The sequence below is a fragment of the Vitis vinifera genome, chromosome 3, assembly GCF_030704535.1.
Source record: "Vitis vinifera cultivar Pinot Noir 40024 chromosome 3, ASM3070453v1".
NCBI lineage: Eukaryota > Viridiplantae > Streptophyta > Magnoliopsida > Vitales > Vitaceae > Vitis > Vitis vinifera.
In genome coordinates this window covers 3,577,671-3,594,434 of record NC_081807.1, presented here as the reverse complement: position 1 = coordinate 3,594,434, position 16,764 = coordinate 3,577,671, and the positions used below count along the sequence as shown (strand labels likewise).

The 16,764-nt window shown below is 28.8% G+C and overlaps 1 protein-coding gene across 1 annotated transcript; it reads left to right on the top strand.

Moving 5' to 3' along the window:
* Positions 1-7,667: 7,667 nt before the first annotated feature.
* Positions 7,668-8,868, top strand: LOC100853676 (glycine-rich RNA-binding protein GRP2A). Its single transcript, XM_003631610.4, has 2 exons — positions 7,668-8,017; positions 8,306-8,868. The coding sequence occupies exons 1-2, from the start codon at positions 7,904-7,906 to the stop codon at positions 8,678-8,680; spliced, it is 489 nt and encodes a 162-aa protein (XP_003631658.1). The 5' UTR covers positions 7,668-7,903; the 3' UTR covers positions 8,681-8,868.
* Positions 8,869-16,764: the final 7,896 nt, after the last annotated feature.

The following is a 16,764-nucleotide window of genomic DNA, read 5'->3' as shown; positions in this document are numbered from 1 at the left end:
ATTTTTCATGTCACATTATTATTATTATTATTATTATTATTATTATTATTATTATTATTATTATTCCGATGAAACTTTCTTCCTCTCGAAGTCTTTAACAAGAAAGCTTCCAAAGTCAAATGAAAATTAAAGAAATAAAAAAAAGAAAACATCTTCTCACCAGAAAACAGACACTAAAAAAGTGGGTTGGCGCAGTAATTTGTGAAAGGGTCCTAGCAAAATAAAATATTGACATTATTTTTATTTTTATTTTTATTTTTGTTTTATTTTATCTATAAAGAAATATTAGCAATGGCATAGAGGATGAGTTGACAACAAATGAATGATATGAGACTAAGTATGATTTTATTTTATATATCTAACCTAAAAACAACTATAAAAAAAATTAATAGAAAATATATTCTCCAAGTCAATTTCACATAATTTTAATTTTTCTCTGCAGATATTGAAAATTTTGAGCATACTTGTAATGATAGAGAACAACAAAAGTGTTAGAAAATGGTCAAATCATTAGGTTTTCAAAGCCCATCAAAACTTTGAATTTTCAAACATTCCAACTACAAACATAGATTTTATTATTAACTTATGTAAGGTTTATTGCGTTGAGTTTTGAACAAGCAAACTTTTATATATATAGATAGTACGACAACATTTTAGATGTTTTTATGTGATTATTGTCATAGGGTTCGGTTTTTTCTAAGCTTATGTCCGATATTTAGGCAAGTTAAGATACTTGATATTATTAAGTTAGCATTTTCCTTAAACTTAGCTACCTAGGCTAAGTTAGGTATTATGCTTCATAAGGAAGAATCATTTAGACTAGGGTGTGACACTATGGAACCTTAGTATAAAAGGAAATGTCTCGTGTTAAGTATTAACTTTGCGAGTTTTCTACTAGTATATTAAACTTATGCCATAAGAAATAGGATTTATTTTGTACTTTTATTATTGTCACATAAGGTTGAATGTGTATGTACATTATTACATATACATCCTTCTTTGTAAAGATTTAGCATATGAGATCCTAAAGTTACAATTATTACAACTTTTTGGACTTTTTTTTGTGCCTATGGTACCTTAATTTATAAGGAAATATCTCACATTAAGTATTAAATTTGCAACTTATATGTGTATTGGGTGTCATTTTCTTAATCTAGGTTCTATGGTATTCATTATTGGGTGTCAAATTCAACTTTGAATTCGAGTTATTGATATGACTTAAATAAAAATATAAAAAAATAAAACTTAAATGTGAATAAATGTGACAAGGTACCAAAAATTAGGAAAAAAAAAACTTATTTTAAAGGTATAAAGAAATCGATGGATTGAGTGTCGACTTTTCAGTATGACAATAAAAAGCATAGTTTTTCTTATACCTCAGAAATTATTCGGAACTTATCCGTTAATTAATTTAAATTAAGTAACACGTGGAAAGATATAATAGAATTACAAATAAGGGGAGATATAACAAATGAGGAAAGACCTCTTGAAATTCTAATATGATGTTAAATTATTAATTTTCCTAAAAGTTTAAGCTTATAAGATTTAAGTTTGCTATACATATCACACTTGTAAACAGACTCTACTTTTATTTTTCATTTTTTCTCGAGTTCACATGCTCCGGAGGGATTCCTTCTATATTTAGAAGGAATGAAATGAAGTGCCCGTCGATTGGGCTTATGGGCTTGCAATAGAAACTAGGTGGCCAGGATTTGGGCTTCACTGTCTTCTAAAGTCCATACAGTTTGTTCCTAAATTGGAGGCATTGGGCCCTACCCTAACGGACATTTGGTCCTCTGCTGGCGCAATAGCCAACTGTCCTTAATGGTTGGCTGGAGTGCCTTACAAAGGAAAAGAAAATGAGATAAAAGTTTGGGATCTGGGCCCACCAAGCCCACCACAACCACCTTTCTTTAGCGTGGGAATTCATAAAGAGAAGACCAGTGGACTTGATTCGGTGGGTCTCAACAGGCCCATTAATACCTATAAAGCGAGTTTACCTTCATTGTTGGAATATGATAGATTTTCTAAAAATAATAAGTCTAGCATTTATAAAATTTTGGATATCGTCAAATAGGGTATGTTTGGCAATTGTTTTGAAGAATAGTTTTCTATTTTATAGAATAAAAAAAGGGAAAACATGTTTGACAATTTAAAAATTGTTTTATGTTTTTTATTATTAAAAACAAAAAATATGATGTTTTAAAAAAAAAATATTTTCTTGGTTTTTTTAATTATTTTCTTAGAAATGTTTAAAAAAATAATTATATAAATAATAATTAAAAATAAAGCAATAGATATAAAATTACTTTTAAAAGATATTTAAAAATATTAAAAAAAGATTAAAAACATTTCAAGTTGTCCAACAGACTTTTATTTTAGAAATTATAAGAGAATAGTTTTCAAAAACTATTTTTGAAAACAATTACTAAACGGGTCATAGTTTTTTTAGAGTGTATTTGACACCTAAAATTAGTAATTGAAATGAAAGTAAATCACAATATGATATGAAAAACAAAGTTTAGAGAGGCGAAAACACATGTCTTGTGAAATCATTGCATTTTCTGATCTATTTCCCTTATAGGATTTATCTATAAGAAGGATGAAATGAATAATTAAAAGTAGTATTAAAACTAAAAAAATTAAAATTATAATGTAAATATCAAAATATTAGTTTTTTGAGACACAATAAAAAATATATATATATAAATAAAATATTGGTTTCCTATTGAAGATTCATCATTCCTATTGAAAAAATGAGAGAATTTTCATGCCCAGGACATGGAAGAGAAGCCCAGCATCTCTGACACCTTTACAAGCCCAAGGCAATTGGGGCCCTGGCCCATGAGTAACCCGAGTTCTTGGTCCAACCTGAAAAGCAGTTGCAGGTTTGTAGCCGAAGTACTGTTCACAGTGGAGCCCATTAGTGAAGCCCAAGAAGCAATAATATAATGGGCCTTTGTATTTAAGTGTTGGTCCGTACTGAAATTTAAGGTATTATATAAAACTATATTATTGTCACTATACTATCTAAGTTCATGACTATAAGTAAAAATACATATATAAATTATTAAGAGCTTATTTTTAAAAGAAAAAGTTCTTGTGGTTAAAGCTATGTTTGGTTTCTAAAAATTTTTGAGAGAAAATGTGAGAGAAATAAAATAAAAAGAAAAAATAAAAGAAAATAAAAGACGAAGAAAAATAAAAAAAATAGGGAAATCAAACACAAGAAAACCATTTTTCTTAGTTTATTTTTTCTTAATACTTTTTGAGAACCAAATATAATCTCGAATAAAAACTTTAATTATGTTAAAGAAAAGTAAAATATGTATTATTTGATTATTTAATATTTAGCAATAAATGAAATTGAAACCATTAATAAATAGTCATGACTTAATAAGAATTCAACATTTTAATTATATTCCTATGTATAAATAGTTGTGTCATTACCTAGAATTTAAATCTCAATTAAGGTAATTTAATGGAAATTAAGTTTTTGAACTACAAATTTTTAATTTTACTTTTTTCAACCAATATAGAATAATGAACAAAAATCTACGTTGAAAAGAGGTGGAAGGAAAAGAAGAGAGTAAGGAAAGGTATGGAAAAACTAATGGATATATATATATTTTAAATAAAGATGTTATATAATTTTTAGTTTTTGTTTATAAGAGTGTTTCGTAAATTAATTTAACGAAGTAATATGACTTAATAACTTAATTTAAGCTATTAAGTATATTAATTATATTTGATAAAATAACTTAATATTATCAATTAAAGTTATTTTAAATTTTAAATTTTAAATTTTAAGCCAAAATAGACAACTTTTCTTAATCTTAAATCATTTTTACTTCATTTTTTTATACTAATGAGAATATATTTTAAAATTATGATTCCGACTTATTTTTTATAATAAATATTTTATAGTTATCTTATATATTTATAATACTTTAAATATAAATATTTTATAAATAAATTTATTACTTAAAATTAATAAAAACTAAATATGAGTTAAAATCAATAAGGATGAATACTAGTTAAAATTAACGACGGTAAATGTGTTAATATAATGATTTAGAATAAATTTTGAGTTAATTTTACCAAATAATCTTAATACTTAAAATAAAAAATAATAATTTAATTTAAAATTAATTTAAATTATTAAATAATAAGTATTGAGTTTTTTCAAATACTCACTGAATTTTATTTTATTTTATAGTTACGACAATACTGAGTAATTTTAAAAGGAAAATGTTAGAATTTTATATCAATTTATAATACATGCTATTAAGATATTATGTACCAAGTCATCTCATAGTAGTTGAAAATTAGGGGTCTTTTTTTTTTCTTTTTCTTTTTTAACTTGTGGTGATTCAAATCCTAATTAGGTTTCATTTGGATTGGTATTTGAGAACTTAAAAGCCCTAAAACTTATTTACAGCTTTTGTGTATGTTTATAAACTTTTTTTTTTCTTTAAGGAAACTTACAACCTAAAAAACTTTAAGATAAAAGTGAGAAAATTATTACTTCATATAGAATTTTTATTTTGACTTAAATAATGTCAAATACATTACTATTTTAACCAACCACCCTTTGTTCATCTAACATTCCTCTACCTACCACTTTTTAGTTTTACTTTACAAATTCACATGACAACACAATATAGTATCAAATTGGTTATGCTGTGAATATTTTGAAAAAAAATAAAAATGTTATTCAAAGATGAGTTTGATATAAGGGTCTCCAACGGGCGGGCCGGGCCGAGCTAAAATGCTAGGCCCGCGGCCCGGCCTATGAGCCCGCGGGCTAGCGGGCTGGCGGGCTGGGGGGCGGGCCAGGCCGGGCCGCGGGCTTTTTTAAATAAGCCAAAATGGCTTTTAAATAAAGGAAGGAAGAGGGGGGGATTCGAACCCCTCCCCTCAAGCTTAAATTTCAAGGCTCTAACCAACTGAGCTACATTTCTTTTGTGCTTATTAAATGAGTTAATTATATATATATAAAAATATAGTATATTATTTTTTTTAAAAAAATTAAAGGCGGGCCTACGGGCCGGGCCTAAGGGCGGGCCGACGGGCCAAGGCTACGGGCCGGGCCGGGCTTGGGCCCAGCGGGCTCGGGTCGGGCTTTAGCCCGTCGGGCCGGGCCGGGCCTAAAGCGGGCCGCGGGCTTTTTGGAGACCCCTAGTTTGATATCTAGTCATTTAGCATTGTTTCAAAAGAAAAAAAGTTTAGCTTTCTCCTCTAAAAAGTTTAGGTTTGACCTCTAAAGTGAAGGTTCATAATATGACAAAGCAAGGAGAGGGGGAATAAAGTCAACCTTGGCGACCTAATCCAATAATGATCTCTAATTAAATATTATTTTAATGACTATATATTTGATTATTACATTTTGTAAATAAATTCTATGACAATTGTTTTTTCCAGAAGGATGATGCAATTGTTGCTCTTAGATTATCTAGTTTATAGAAGATGACTACAACAATTAGAATCTTGTAGATGGTACGTTTATTGATGTTATGAATTATGATATGAGAATATGAGAATATGACAATTGAGTCTCTAAAAGATTAAGTAAAATAATCATTACCATTTATGAAAAATAATATTTGAGATAATCAACAAGGGGAGGTGTTGTTGCTTGACTATTGTGATAGGGAAGAAAGATAAACCCTATTTGATTACTATTTTCAAATATAAGAGTCATTTATAAACCAATAGTCACAATAGCCATCAATTGAGGAAGGTGTTTGCACTAGTTTACAAAAGATGATTGCAACGATTAGAATATTGTAAATGGTATGCCTATTTATGCTATGAATGAGTATATAGGAACATAAGAGAGCATGTCAATCGAGTATTTGAAAAGATTATGTAAAATAATCATCACTATTTGTAAAAAATAATACTTGAGATGATCGCATGAGGACCATGTTGCTCGACTATTATGAGAAGGGGAGAAATATGAGCCTTGTTTGATAACTGTTTACAAACATAAGAAAGGTATTTGTAAACCAATAATCACAATAGTCATCGATAGAAAAGGGTGTTTGCTTGACTACCATAACTATTGGTTCACAAAAGACTATTTCATCATTTTAATCAATCAATTCAATTAAAAACTCCAATTTAAGTATTGTACCGACCAACGTTAGTATTTGAATTTATTACTTTTCATAATAAGATATCCACGAATGATCTTATTTTCTATTTTTATATAAAAGTGATATTATTTTCTAGTTTTAAAAATAAAAATTTAAAAATGGAAAATATATTTAAGCCATTACTAAAAAAATTGATCTTCATAAAAATCCACGTAAAAAATTTAAATAATATAAAAAAATAAAAACTATCATATTATTTATCCAATAGTTACCTTACTTTCCATTTCCCATGATATCACAACTCTTCCCAACTTTAAAACTTAACCAAACACAAATTATTGATACCATATATTTTCTTCCTCATTATCATTAATCATATTCTATCACAATCTTTTATTTTTTAATTTTTCACATTGCAATACATGGAAAATAAGTATTTTAATTATATACTATACCAATATATTTCCTTACATCTTTATAACCTCCTAAAATATCTTTAAATATAATTTACCCTTTAACCTTTACTGTGTTTTACATTTTGCCCGTTTACGTTTCAAAACTTAACATCTTGCTTCCTAAATTTATTAAACATCAACATTTAACCCCCATAAAATTATAAAAGAAATTGTTTTTGTTTTTTTGAAAATTATTTTAAATTTAGATAAAATCAATTTTAAATTAATAGTCTTGAAGTGAAAATTTTTAAATGTCTTTTAAATATGATTGCCAATTTTAATTTTTAATTTTAAAAAATTATTTGCATGTAAATTCATTATTTTCGTATGTAACGCTTCAAACTCAAATAATCGATGTTTTTCAATACATTTTAGTCTTATTTTTTTAACTTCACTTGCCATTTATTGTTTTTCAATATATTATGATTTTTTTTTATTATTGGAATTATTTGAAGAGGATATTTTATTACTAGTATCCAAGAGCGGAGTAGCTTAGCACGTGACGCACGTGACGTGCAGTGATGTCGACGCATAAAAAATTAAAAGACGCGACGAGTGCGGCCACGCTTATCGCCATTCGATTTTCTCTCTCTCAATTTCTCAAAAGCCAGACTTGATGATGACTTGCATCTTTTTAAGATTCAATGAAGGGCTTTACTGTAATTTAACTCTGTTAGATATTTTCTCTTTGGGACCTGTAAATATCTCAATCCTTTAAAGTCGGTCTATCCATCACGTGACGCTGGGCCCCATCTTAACCCAACTTCCTCACACTTTCTCCTCTGTTTCTAACTGTGGTTCACCGCGCCGAATCATCTCGTAGACCGTATGTTTGGTTACGCCTATAACTTGATTCCGCGTGCGCTTCTGCTTCACCTAACCACGGTCGGCATAATGGAGAACTCGAAAACCAGCTGACATGGCTTATTATTTTTATTTGATTCCATTATCTTGTTTGCTACTTACATGTCTATAACATCAATGAATTTTTTTAAGTGGTAAGTCTTTTTCGGGATTATTATTTTGAAAACTTTCTTAAAATGTAAGGAAATAGTAAGAATTGGTCGCTTCAATCCATAAAAATATGGCAAATTGGAATTTTGGCCGGGACAAGCTCTCACTCATCACCAAACATTCCAGAGCCCCGACCCAGTTTAACTCAAGTTACTGTAACGCTGACTGCACACGCGTACTAACTAACCGTAGTTAAAGACGGACGAGTTTTGGCTATAAAATTAGGGTTTGGGAAACAAGAGTCATTGTGCTTACAGAGGCGGGTTCGGCTTAGGTCCCCCTCTTTCCCCAAATTTCCTCCTTAGTCCTCTATTTTTTCGGGTTTTAGATCTAATGGCTTCTGCAGAGATCGAGTACCGATGCTTCGTCGGAGGGCTCGCTTGGGCCACCGACGACCAGTCCCTCGAGAGGGCTTTCAGTCAATTTGGCGAGATTCTTGAATCGAAGGTCTGTTTTAGGCCGTCGCAGAGATCGGATCTGACTCGATTCGGCTTTGTTGATCCCTGATCTGATCTGTTTGTGTTACTCTGATTCCGTACTTTGTTGATCTGTGTTCTGTGTTAACTATCTGTGATTCTTTTACTAATCCCCTGAAACGGTACGTTCCATCTTCATCTTGTGATGAAAGACGAAGATCGATCGATTTTGAGTTTCAGATTTATGTTTTTCATGTGTATATGAGGAATTTGTGGTAGATCTGACCTTATTGGCTTGTTCTGTGTGTTTGGATTACAGATCATCAATGATCGTGAGACTGGGAGGTCCAGGGGCTTCGGATTCGTTACGTTCAGTAGCGAGCAGTCGATGAGGGACGCCATCGAGGGGATGAACGGCCAGAATCTTGATGGTCGTAACATAACCGTAAACGAAGCTCAGTCCCGTGGAAGCGGCGGCGGAGGCGGCGGTGGTGGTGGCGGAGGCGGCTACCGAGGGGGTGGTGGTTACGGAGGAGGTGGTCGCCGTGAAGGTGGATACAGCCGTGGTGGCGGCGGAGGTTACGGAGGCGGCGGCGGCGGTTATGGCGGTGGTAGTCGCGACCGTGGTTACGGAGACGGTGGATCTCGCTACTCTAGGAGTGGTGGTGCTTCGGATGGCAACTGGAGGAACTAGATTTAGAGTTTGGCGATGGGTGTTTTAGTTTAATGGTTCTGTTCTGATGTTCTGGTTATGTTTTTTTGCTGCTGTTTGGTTCTCTCTTTTTGATCGCTGGGTTTGATATGATTGTCAGGTTACTGCTTTAAAAAAATCGGAAGTTCCAAATTGAAATGAATGATGAAAGAAAAAATTGGATTTTGGAATACCTAATCTCAAATCGTAATATATGCCATTGCCAATGAGATATATTTACCAGTTATCTTAGATGCAGTTAATTTTGTTTTGCTGGAGAACTCGATCCCATTTCTGGTGTGTCGCTGATTCTATTTTAAGAGAGTTAATGCTTGGCCTTTGATGATTGGTGATAAAAGTCTCTTTGAGGAGTTTGAATTTTATTTTTTGGACTTGAATGCGTTTAAGATTTATACAGTCATTTTTTATAAAAACAAGTTCGGAAAAAATTGAAATTATTTAAATGGTCAGAGTTCCCCTGTTTTTATGATTTATCACCTTAAATCATAAATTACTAATGAAAATGTGCAGAGTCGGAGATATATTTGATATAAATTAGTAAACTTGTGATGAAAACCTAATTTTGGAATTGTAAAATAAATACAGTCAAGAAGGGAAGAGGGGATGAAAAATAATAATTAAATTTAAAATTGATAAATTATTTTTATATATTGTAATTTTAATTTTAAAATATAAGAAATATTAATATATTTAAATCTTTTATATCACTTTTTACGTGAAATCATCAAAATATCTTTTTTGAACTTCTACATAATCATCATCATAAGCCTTCTATTTTCATTTCCATTTTTTTTCCTTTGTTTTTTTACCTTATAATTAAACAACCAAAAAAAATTTAGAGAAAAAGAGAAAAGAAAATGCATTGAAGGGAGGAAAAAAAAAGGAATTAACTTCATTCCCGACCTTTCATATCAAAGAAAAAAAAAGAGCATAAAGATTTATTTTTTGTTTTTAAAAATAGAAAATATATTTTTTTTTTCAAAAAATATTTTTAAATTATTTTATATTATTTTCATTTATTTGTTTAAAAAGAAATAATTATAAAAATATTTTAGGTTTTTAATTAGATTTTTGTTTCTTAATTAAAGAATTTTTTTCAAAATTGTTATAAAAACTATTTTTAAAAACAGCAAATTCATTATATATATTCTTTTACTTTTCATTTATCATTTTTATTTTCCTTTCCCTTCACTTAAAATAATAAGGAAATTGAAAGAAAAAAATGGAAGAAGAAATAGAGTAGGGTCTTAGGTGGATAAGTGAGAAAAGGTTGAAAAGGATATTTTTATTTAAAATTATGGGTTTTAGGTGGATAAGTGAGAAAAGTTGAAAAGGATGGTATTTTTATTTATTTATTTTTTTGTATTTAAAATTATTTATAAAAAAATGGATGGACATGAGGAGAGATTGGATAAATGTATTTAATAATATTTTAACTCATTCAAATATTTGTGCAAAGTTTAAAATATTCCCAAAAGAAAATGTTCTTGTGTAAAATGGGTATAAAAAATTCGATGATAGGTATTTTTAATCTAAAATGTACTAAAACACCTTTATTATTTTGTAAATAAAAAAAAGTTCTGATGTGAAATGAGTATAAAAATTTGAGGGGTATTTTTGTAAAAAAAAAGTTACTTTTCTTGTTTTAAAAAACATGAAGGTTATTTTATAAATTAGTGACAAATTTTTTACCCTTTTAATAAAGTGAAATAATATATACATATCCATATACCTAATCACTTTTCATAGTATGATTCTTTGGGAAAAAAAAAAAAAAACACTTTTAGTGAAAGTCCAAGGCATCCTTAAAGTTCAATACAACCATATTCCTCAATTTATTTTCTTTGGATATCTCCAAAATCCTAACAAATTTTTGAAAAAAGTTGTGATTTTTGAACAATAGACAAATAAACAATAATCTCCAATCATGCTACCACTTTTTTTGCTTTTTAAGGTGAGAGACTATAACTTGGTACACTCTTTTAAGGGTGTTCAAGAGTGTATTAATGAACATCCTTAAAAGCATCCAATACCATACCAAACATTCCCTAAGTGATGAATTTAGCATTATACATTAAACCTTTGGACACCCTTAAATATGTTAAATGAATACATATTTAATGGCTCTTTAATTAAATAACCTTTTATTTTTGTTATTGTATCTTATTTTTTAAGAAAATTTAGATTTAAAATTTTCTTATTAATTTTAAAGCCAAATCAAAATTTTGTAACAAACACACTATTTATGTAAAATGAAAATAAATAACATTAAAAACATTAAATTTATATTTCAAAAGCGAATTTATTAAAAATTAGGATTTGATACTCTTTCCCAAATTAAAAAAATTAATAAATTGATCCCAATAATAGAGCAGATATTTCAATTATAAATCTATAAATGCAAATATAAGCTACATTAAAACAAGTTTTAACTTAGAATTTTTTTTAACAATCAAACATAATTTAAAATCCTAATTATTATTCAATTATTAATTTCTAATTAATTCTAGAATTAATCATTATGAATTTATTATGGTAATAATTCCAAGTATTTTAAAACATTTGAGACTATGTTTAATTATTATTATTTTTTCAAATTATGAGTTTTTGATTTAAAATAAAAAAGAAATGTAATAGTTAATTTTATAAATATTTTTAAAATATAAAATAAATAAATTTAATACTTGATGGTATTTTAACATTAATAAAGACAAATAACTTAAGACTTAACAAAATGAAAAAAAAATAAAATCTAAATATGATATTCAACTCTAATTTATATTTAAGTTGATTTTAAGTCAATTCATGATTTTTGGTCAATTTTAAGAGCCGATTTTGTAGTACTTTTTAAAAGTGTTTCTAGTCCTAAAAACAGTTAAAAACATTTTTAAGACAAAAAATAGGTGTTTGACAATATTTTGAAAAATACTTCTGAAAATCTAAAAAACATTTGAATTTTTTTTAAAGCACTTGAGAGGAAAAAAACACTTCAAAATTACTATTCTCCATTTCCTCATCTTCCGCTTTCTTCTCACTCTCCTTTTCCTCTTTCACTTTTCTTTCATAAATATATATATATATATTTAGTTTTTTTAATAATATAAATATTTATATATTTTTTTGTAATAAATATCATTTTTAATAATTTATTATTATTAAAAACGTTTTTACATTTATGCAATATATCATTAAAAAATATTATTAGAACCTTCTAGATTTTCGTAAAAAAGTAGAAGTATTATACAAGAAAACACTTCGGTAAAACCGCTTGAAGCAATGTGAAACGAGCCATTAATAATCTATACCATATAATGAAAGTTGTGATGCAAGTTTGTCGTCACTGTTTCACCATCCTTATTTGTTCAATTATTTATGATACTACCATGGACCATGTCCACCAGACCGAGTCTTCTCTCTAAAGATTCCTTTCATATACAAAACACTACCATATCACGGGCAGATATTTTTGTTTTAGGCGGCAGACAATTAAGACTTTTTTTTTCCAAGACAGTTCCATGTTATGAAGGGACATAAAAATCAAAGGAGACTTGCAAAGGAAAAGTGGATTATTTATGTATTTTTGGATAATTTATATAATAATTTTTAAAAATAATAAAAGATTAATTAGATAATTTATACAATAATTTTTAAAAATAATAAAAGAATTAATCTTTTATTATAAAAAAATAGCCTACTATTTGAACTTATTTTTTGCAAGCACAAAACAAACAAATTGTTTTCGAAATCATTTTTTTTTTTTGACAATAATAAACTATTTTTGAAAATTAAATTAAATTACGATTTTAAATATTAGTTTCTTTCAAAGCGATGAATGAAATTGACATGTATAAAATACTTGATATATATATATATATTTTTATACAACTAGCTAATGTAGTTTACATGATATCTTATTTTCTCTCAAAAAAAAATGAATACGATTTTAACTATTAACATAATCGTCACATAAATATAACTATTTTAAAATAAAATATATTCAAATACAATCATAAAATAGACATAATTTTTTTAATATATAATTTTTATGACATAATTAAAATTGAATTTAAATATAAAAAAATACGTTATTAGCTAGTAGTTCACATGCCTTGCACATGAACCCAACTTAGTAATATATAAAAGAAGGAAAACATTAGTAATGGAGGAAAAGATGATGGAAAATTTGAAAAATAGTGATTGAATTTTATGAAAATATTGAAATTATTGGATAAAAATTGCTAGTGAGACAAAAATTAATTAAAATTAAAAAATAGTTAAGAAATGACAAAATAAGTAATATTATATGAAATTGAAGCTATTTTACTTATATATATATATATTTAGATTAAAAAAAATTAAGAGAGCTAGGAAACCTATCTTTATAAACTTGATCATTTTTAGTTTCTATATCTTGTAACTTTAGTTTCATAATATAATAAAAAAAACCTAATTACCGAATCCTCGAGTTGACAAAATAATTCTATTGCTTTCTATAGATTAGGGCAAATATGCTCCAATTCCTCTCACAAGTTAAAGATGGTGTAGGTTGTGACAGAATCCAAACGACTAGCTTTCTCAACATAGAGCTTTATTCCCATATATGAACCATTATGCAACTACAAACAAAGAAAAAAAAATGAATACTCAAATTAATATATTATGATAATGAAAGTGTTTTGATGTTAACATTCAACTTTTGTTATCTACACCAAATTCTCATTATGAATCATTTTTGTCGTAGAAATGATTGTAGCTAGATCATTTAATCCTTTCCTTGCACCTTGAAAGAGTATAAGTTACATGTTTACCATAACAATAAACATTTAGTGAACTTTCAAATATAATAAAAAAGGAATTTGTAATTTAAATGATTTGAAATATAGGACCATCAAAGTTACCTTATTTCCAAATTAATAAGGCCTTTAGTAGTAGGGTCTAATATGGCAAATATGGTTGTACAATGCCAATTAGATTGGGATTACTACGAACACTCTCCTTATATTCAAATCTTAGATTGAGGTAGTATGCTACAAAATTGAAATATAATTAGCAGAAATTTAATATTATTTTAAACTTACAAATATCAAGATTAATAATTATTAATAAGTGAATGATCGAGTGTTTTATCTCATTAGTTATTGAAGATGTTTTGAACTCAAGTCGTGTTGTTTATATGTTTGAGGTCCTCTTTCATAAGACAAACTAACTTGTATACAAAGGATATTATGGGAATGACTTGAATTCATGATTCAAATAACAACATATAATGGGTCATAAATTGTCATTACAATTGGTCAATTATCACTTAATCCCAAAGAGGGTGGTTAAACATTTTTTTTCCACTTCTCTTTAATTGTTGTATGACTTAGTTTATTATGTGTCAATTCATCACTCATGAACAATATCTTTAAATCGACCATCTTTTTAAAAATATTATCTAATGCTATGTGGTTACCGACAAATCTTATTGTCTTAAGTTAGGATATATCTTTACAACATATTTTTTCATTTAAATGAGTAACCAATCATGATTGCAGATAAAGTTAATCATCTTTGTAGTCATGCTTGTCATATCTACAACATTTTGTCATTTTCTAATGTCTTCAAAAATTAAAATGATACAATGTATCTCTACATCAACTTCTTCTCAACCTTAATTAATGTTGAACTATTGTGACAATCTAAACCACATTTGTTGAGCCAACATATTTCACAACATCTTTCAACAAAATATATATATATATATATTTTGGTCCTTGATTTAGTTGGATGCATCAATCAATTTGAGAAAGAATGTGATACTTTTGGAATACACCATGAAATTAATGATGTTTAACCTTGTGGACCCTATCCATCCATTGCACGTTATGACACATCTATAAGTCTTTCATTTGTTTCTTCGTGTATTTATGTAAGCTTGCATTTCTTTGTAATTAATCTCTAAATACTTTTTTTTTTTAATCTCATAAGGAGTTGATAAACTCATATGTGCAATAATGATATGCAACTACATGGTCTCTTTGATAAAAGCTCATTTGAATACATCTTTAATACTTTTTTGTCTCGCACTAGATGATCTGTAGCATAATGGTGGAATTTATAATATTGGATCTGAGATTCTTAACACTTTGTGTTCATAAAATATACGATGGTGCATCACTAGGACAGCCTCTACCTAAACACTGCACTTGCTTCTAATGAAGGCATGCTATTGTTGTCTTTCCTATTAAATAGCCTTGAATGCTTACACTACAGCTTGATAGGCCTCTAACAAGTTAAGGTGCATATCAATAGAGTATATGTAGATATTTGCCTTTGATTTTTCTCCATTGTCCCACGCAATTCAATTTGAATTTCCATTCATATGTTCAATTGTTTTTTGCTTTTACCTTAACCTTTTACATTATTAGCACCTTCATCTCTTTCTTGACTTCAAGAGTTGCATTTGGACATTTTTTATGTCCAAAAATGGGTGTGACATCCCACATCGGATATGGGAGAAAGTTCCTGACACTATATATGTAAAGATTCCTCTTAACCAAGTAGACGCATTTTAAAGCCGTGAGGACCCTTTTGACCCAAAGCGAATAATATCTACATGATTGAGTACGAGTCGTTACAATGGGTTTCTACGTGATAGATGATACTTAAATATAATAATACTTCCACTTTTAATAGACAAATTTAAACCAAAATAGCCTTTATAAAACATTTCTGACCATTGGATTGTATCCAAATTCAAACCAGGTCATTGGCCAAAAAAAAAAAAAAAACAACTATAAATAGCCAACATTAGGCTATTTATAGTTTCGAGGCAAATTGCCCTCCGCCCAACCCCTCAACTTAACCTAAAGATTCGAGGATACAACCCAATAAATGAAAGCGGCTGGGCCCAAAAGACATCGTTGCGTCTAAACTTTGGACTGGACTTGTTGGATGCTGTGAGGCCCAGTACAACACAGCCCAATTGAAAGCCCAAACAGTATTTTAAAGGACCTCTCTTTCGGCAAAAAGGGAAAAGTGCAAGAAGGGCTTAAAGAAAATGGAAAAAAGAAAAAGAAAAGATAGCTATGTAAAAGTTGTGGTAAAGCCGTAAAGGATGTTGGTTTCGTAAGGGTCGGTTTTGAAAAGATGTTTTTAAGAATAATTTAAAGGTGTTTTCAAATGTTTTTTAAAGTATTTTGAAAAATAATTTAATATTTTTTTTAAACACTCCGCCCTTTCGTCTAGAAAAGCACAATCGAATCGTTCTCATGGTGGGCATTGGAGACATAAAATTAATGAATAGCAGGCTCATGCAAGCTTTAATATTCAGTATAAAACCCCACTCCTTGTCATAGGCTCTGAAAGGAGCTTTATGTTGCTAGTCATTTACTATCATTATTATTCTTGAGTCAGCGACCAACCTTAAGACTTTAGGCCATCCATAATTCAAGCAGTAAATTATGTGTCTCATGATGCTTCGCATTCAAGAAAGCAATTCAGTTTCAAGTTTGATTGAAAGATAAATGGGTGGTAACCAAGCAATTGTTTTCACGTGATTTATGATATATATGTTCCTGTGGAATAACAGTAGAACTACTCTAAAAGTCCGATTTTTACTATGTAGATATTGTCCGTTTTAAACCCAATAGATTTTTACAACTTTAAAATGTATTAACACATTAATGTCATATTGCAAATGTAGTGAGCTTTTCTTAACTGTGTAAATACATTTTAAAGCTACAAAGGTTCATTGAATTTAAAACGAACAATATTTACATGGAAAAAAATGATTTGTTACGATTATATTTCATAATCAATTGGAAAATTAGGTTCATGTGTTCATAAAATCCTGGGTTACCTTTTCTGTTTGATATGATGGAAGCTTACACTATTGTTCCTTTGTTCATGGCCATGAGAAATAACCTGGGGAACCGCTTCTTGTTCCAGTCTGGTCCAGTGTCTTTCTCTAGTATCACTCCTGCAATAGCATTCCCATAATCCAGATTTTCAGGGCAGCACAAGTTTGAAAAGGACAAAAGAGAATCATCGGCATTTGGATGAGGAACTGAAACAAGATCTCA

Coding starts and splice junctions, on each gene's coding strand:
- LOC100853676 (XM_003631610.4), top strand. CDS start 7,904: ATGGCTTCTGCAGAGATCGAGTACCGATGCTTCGTCGGAGGGCTCGCT. Junction 8,018..8,305: donor GCGAGATTCTTGAATCGAAG/GTCTGTTTTAGG, acceptor TTTGGATTACAG/ATCATCAATGATCGTGAGAC.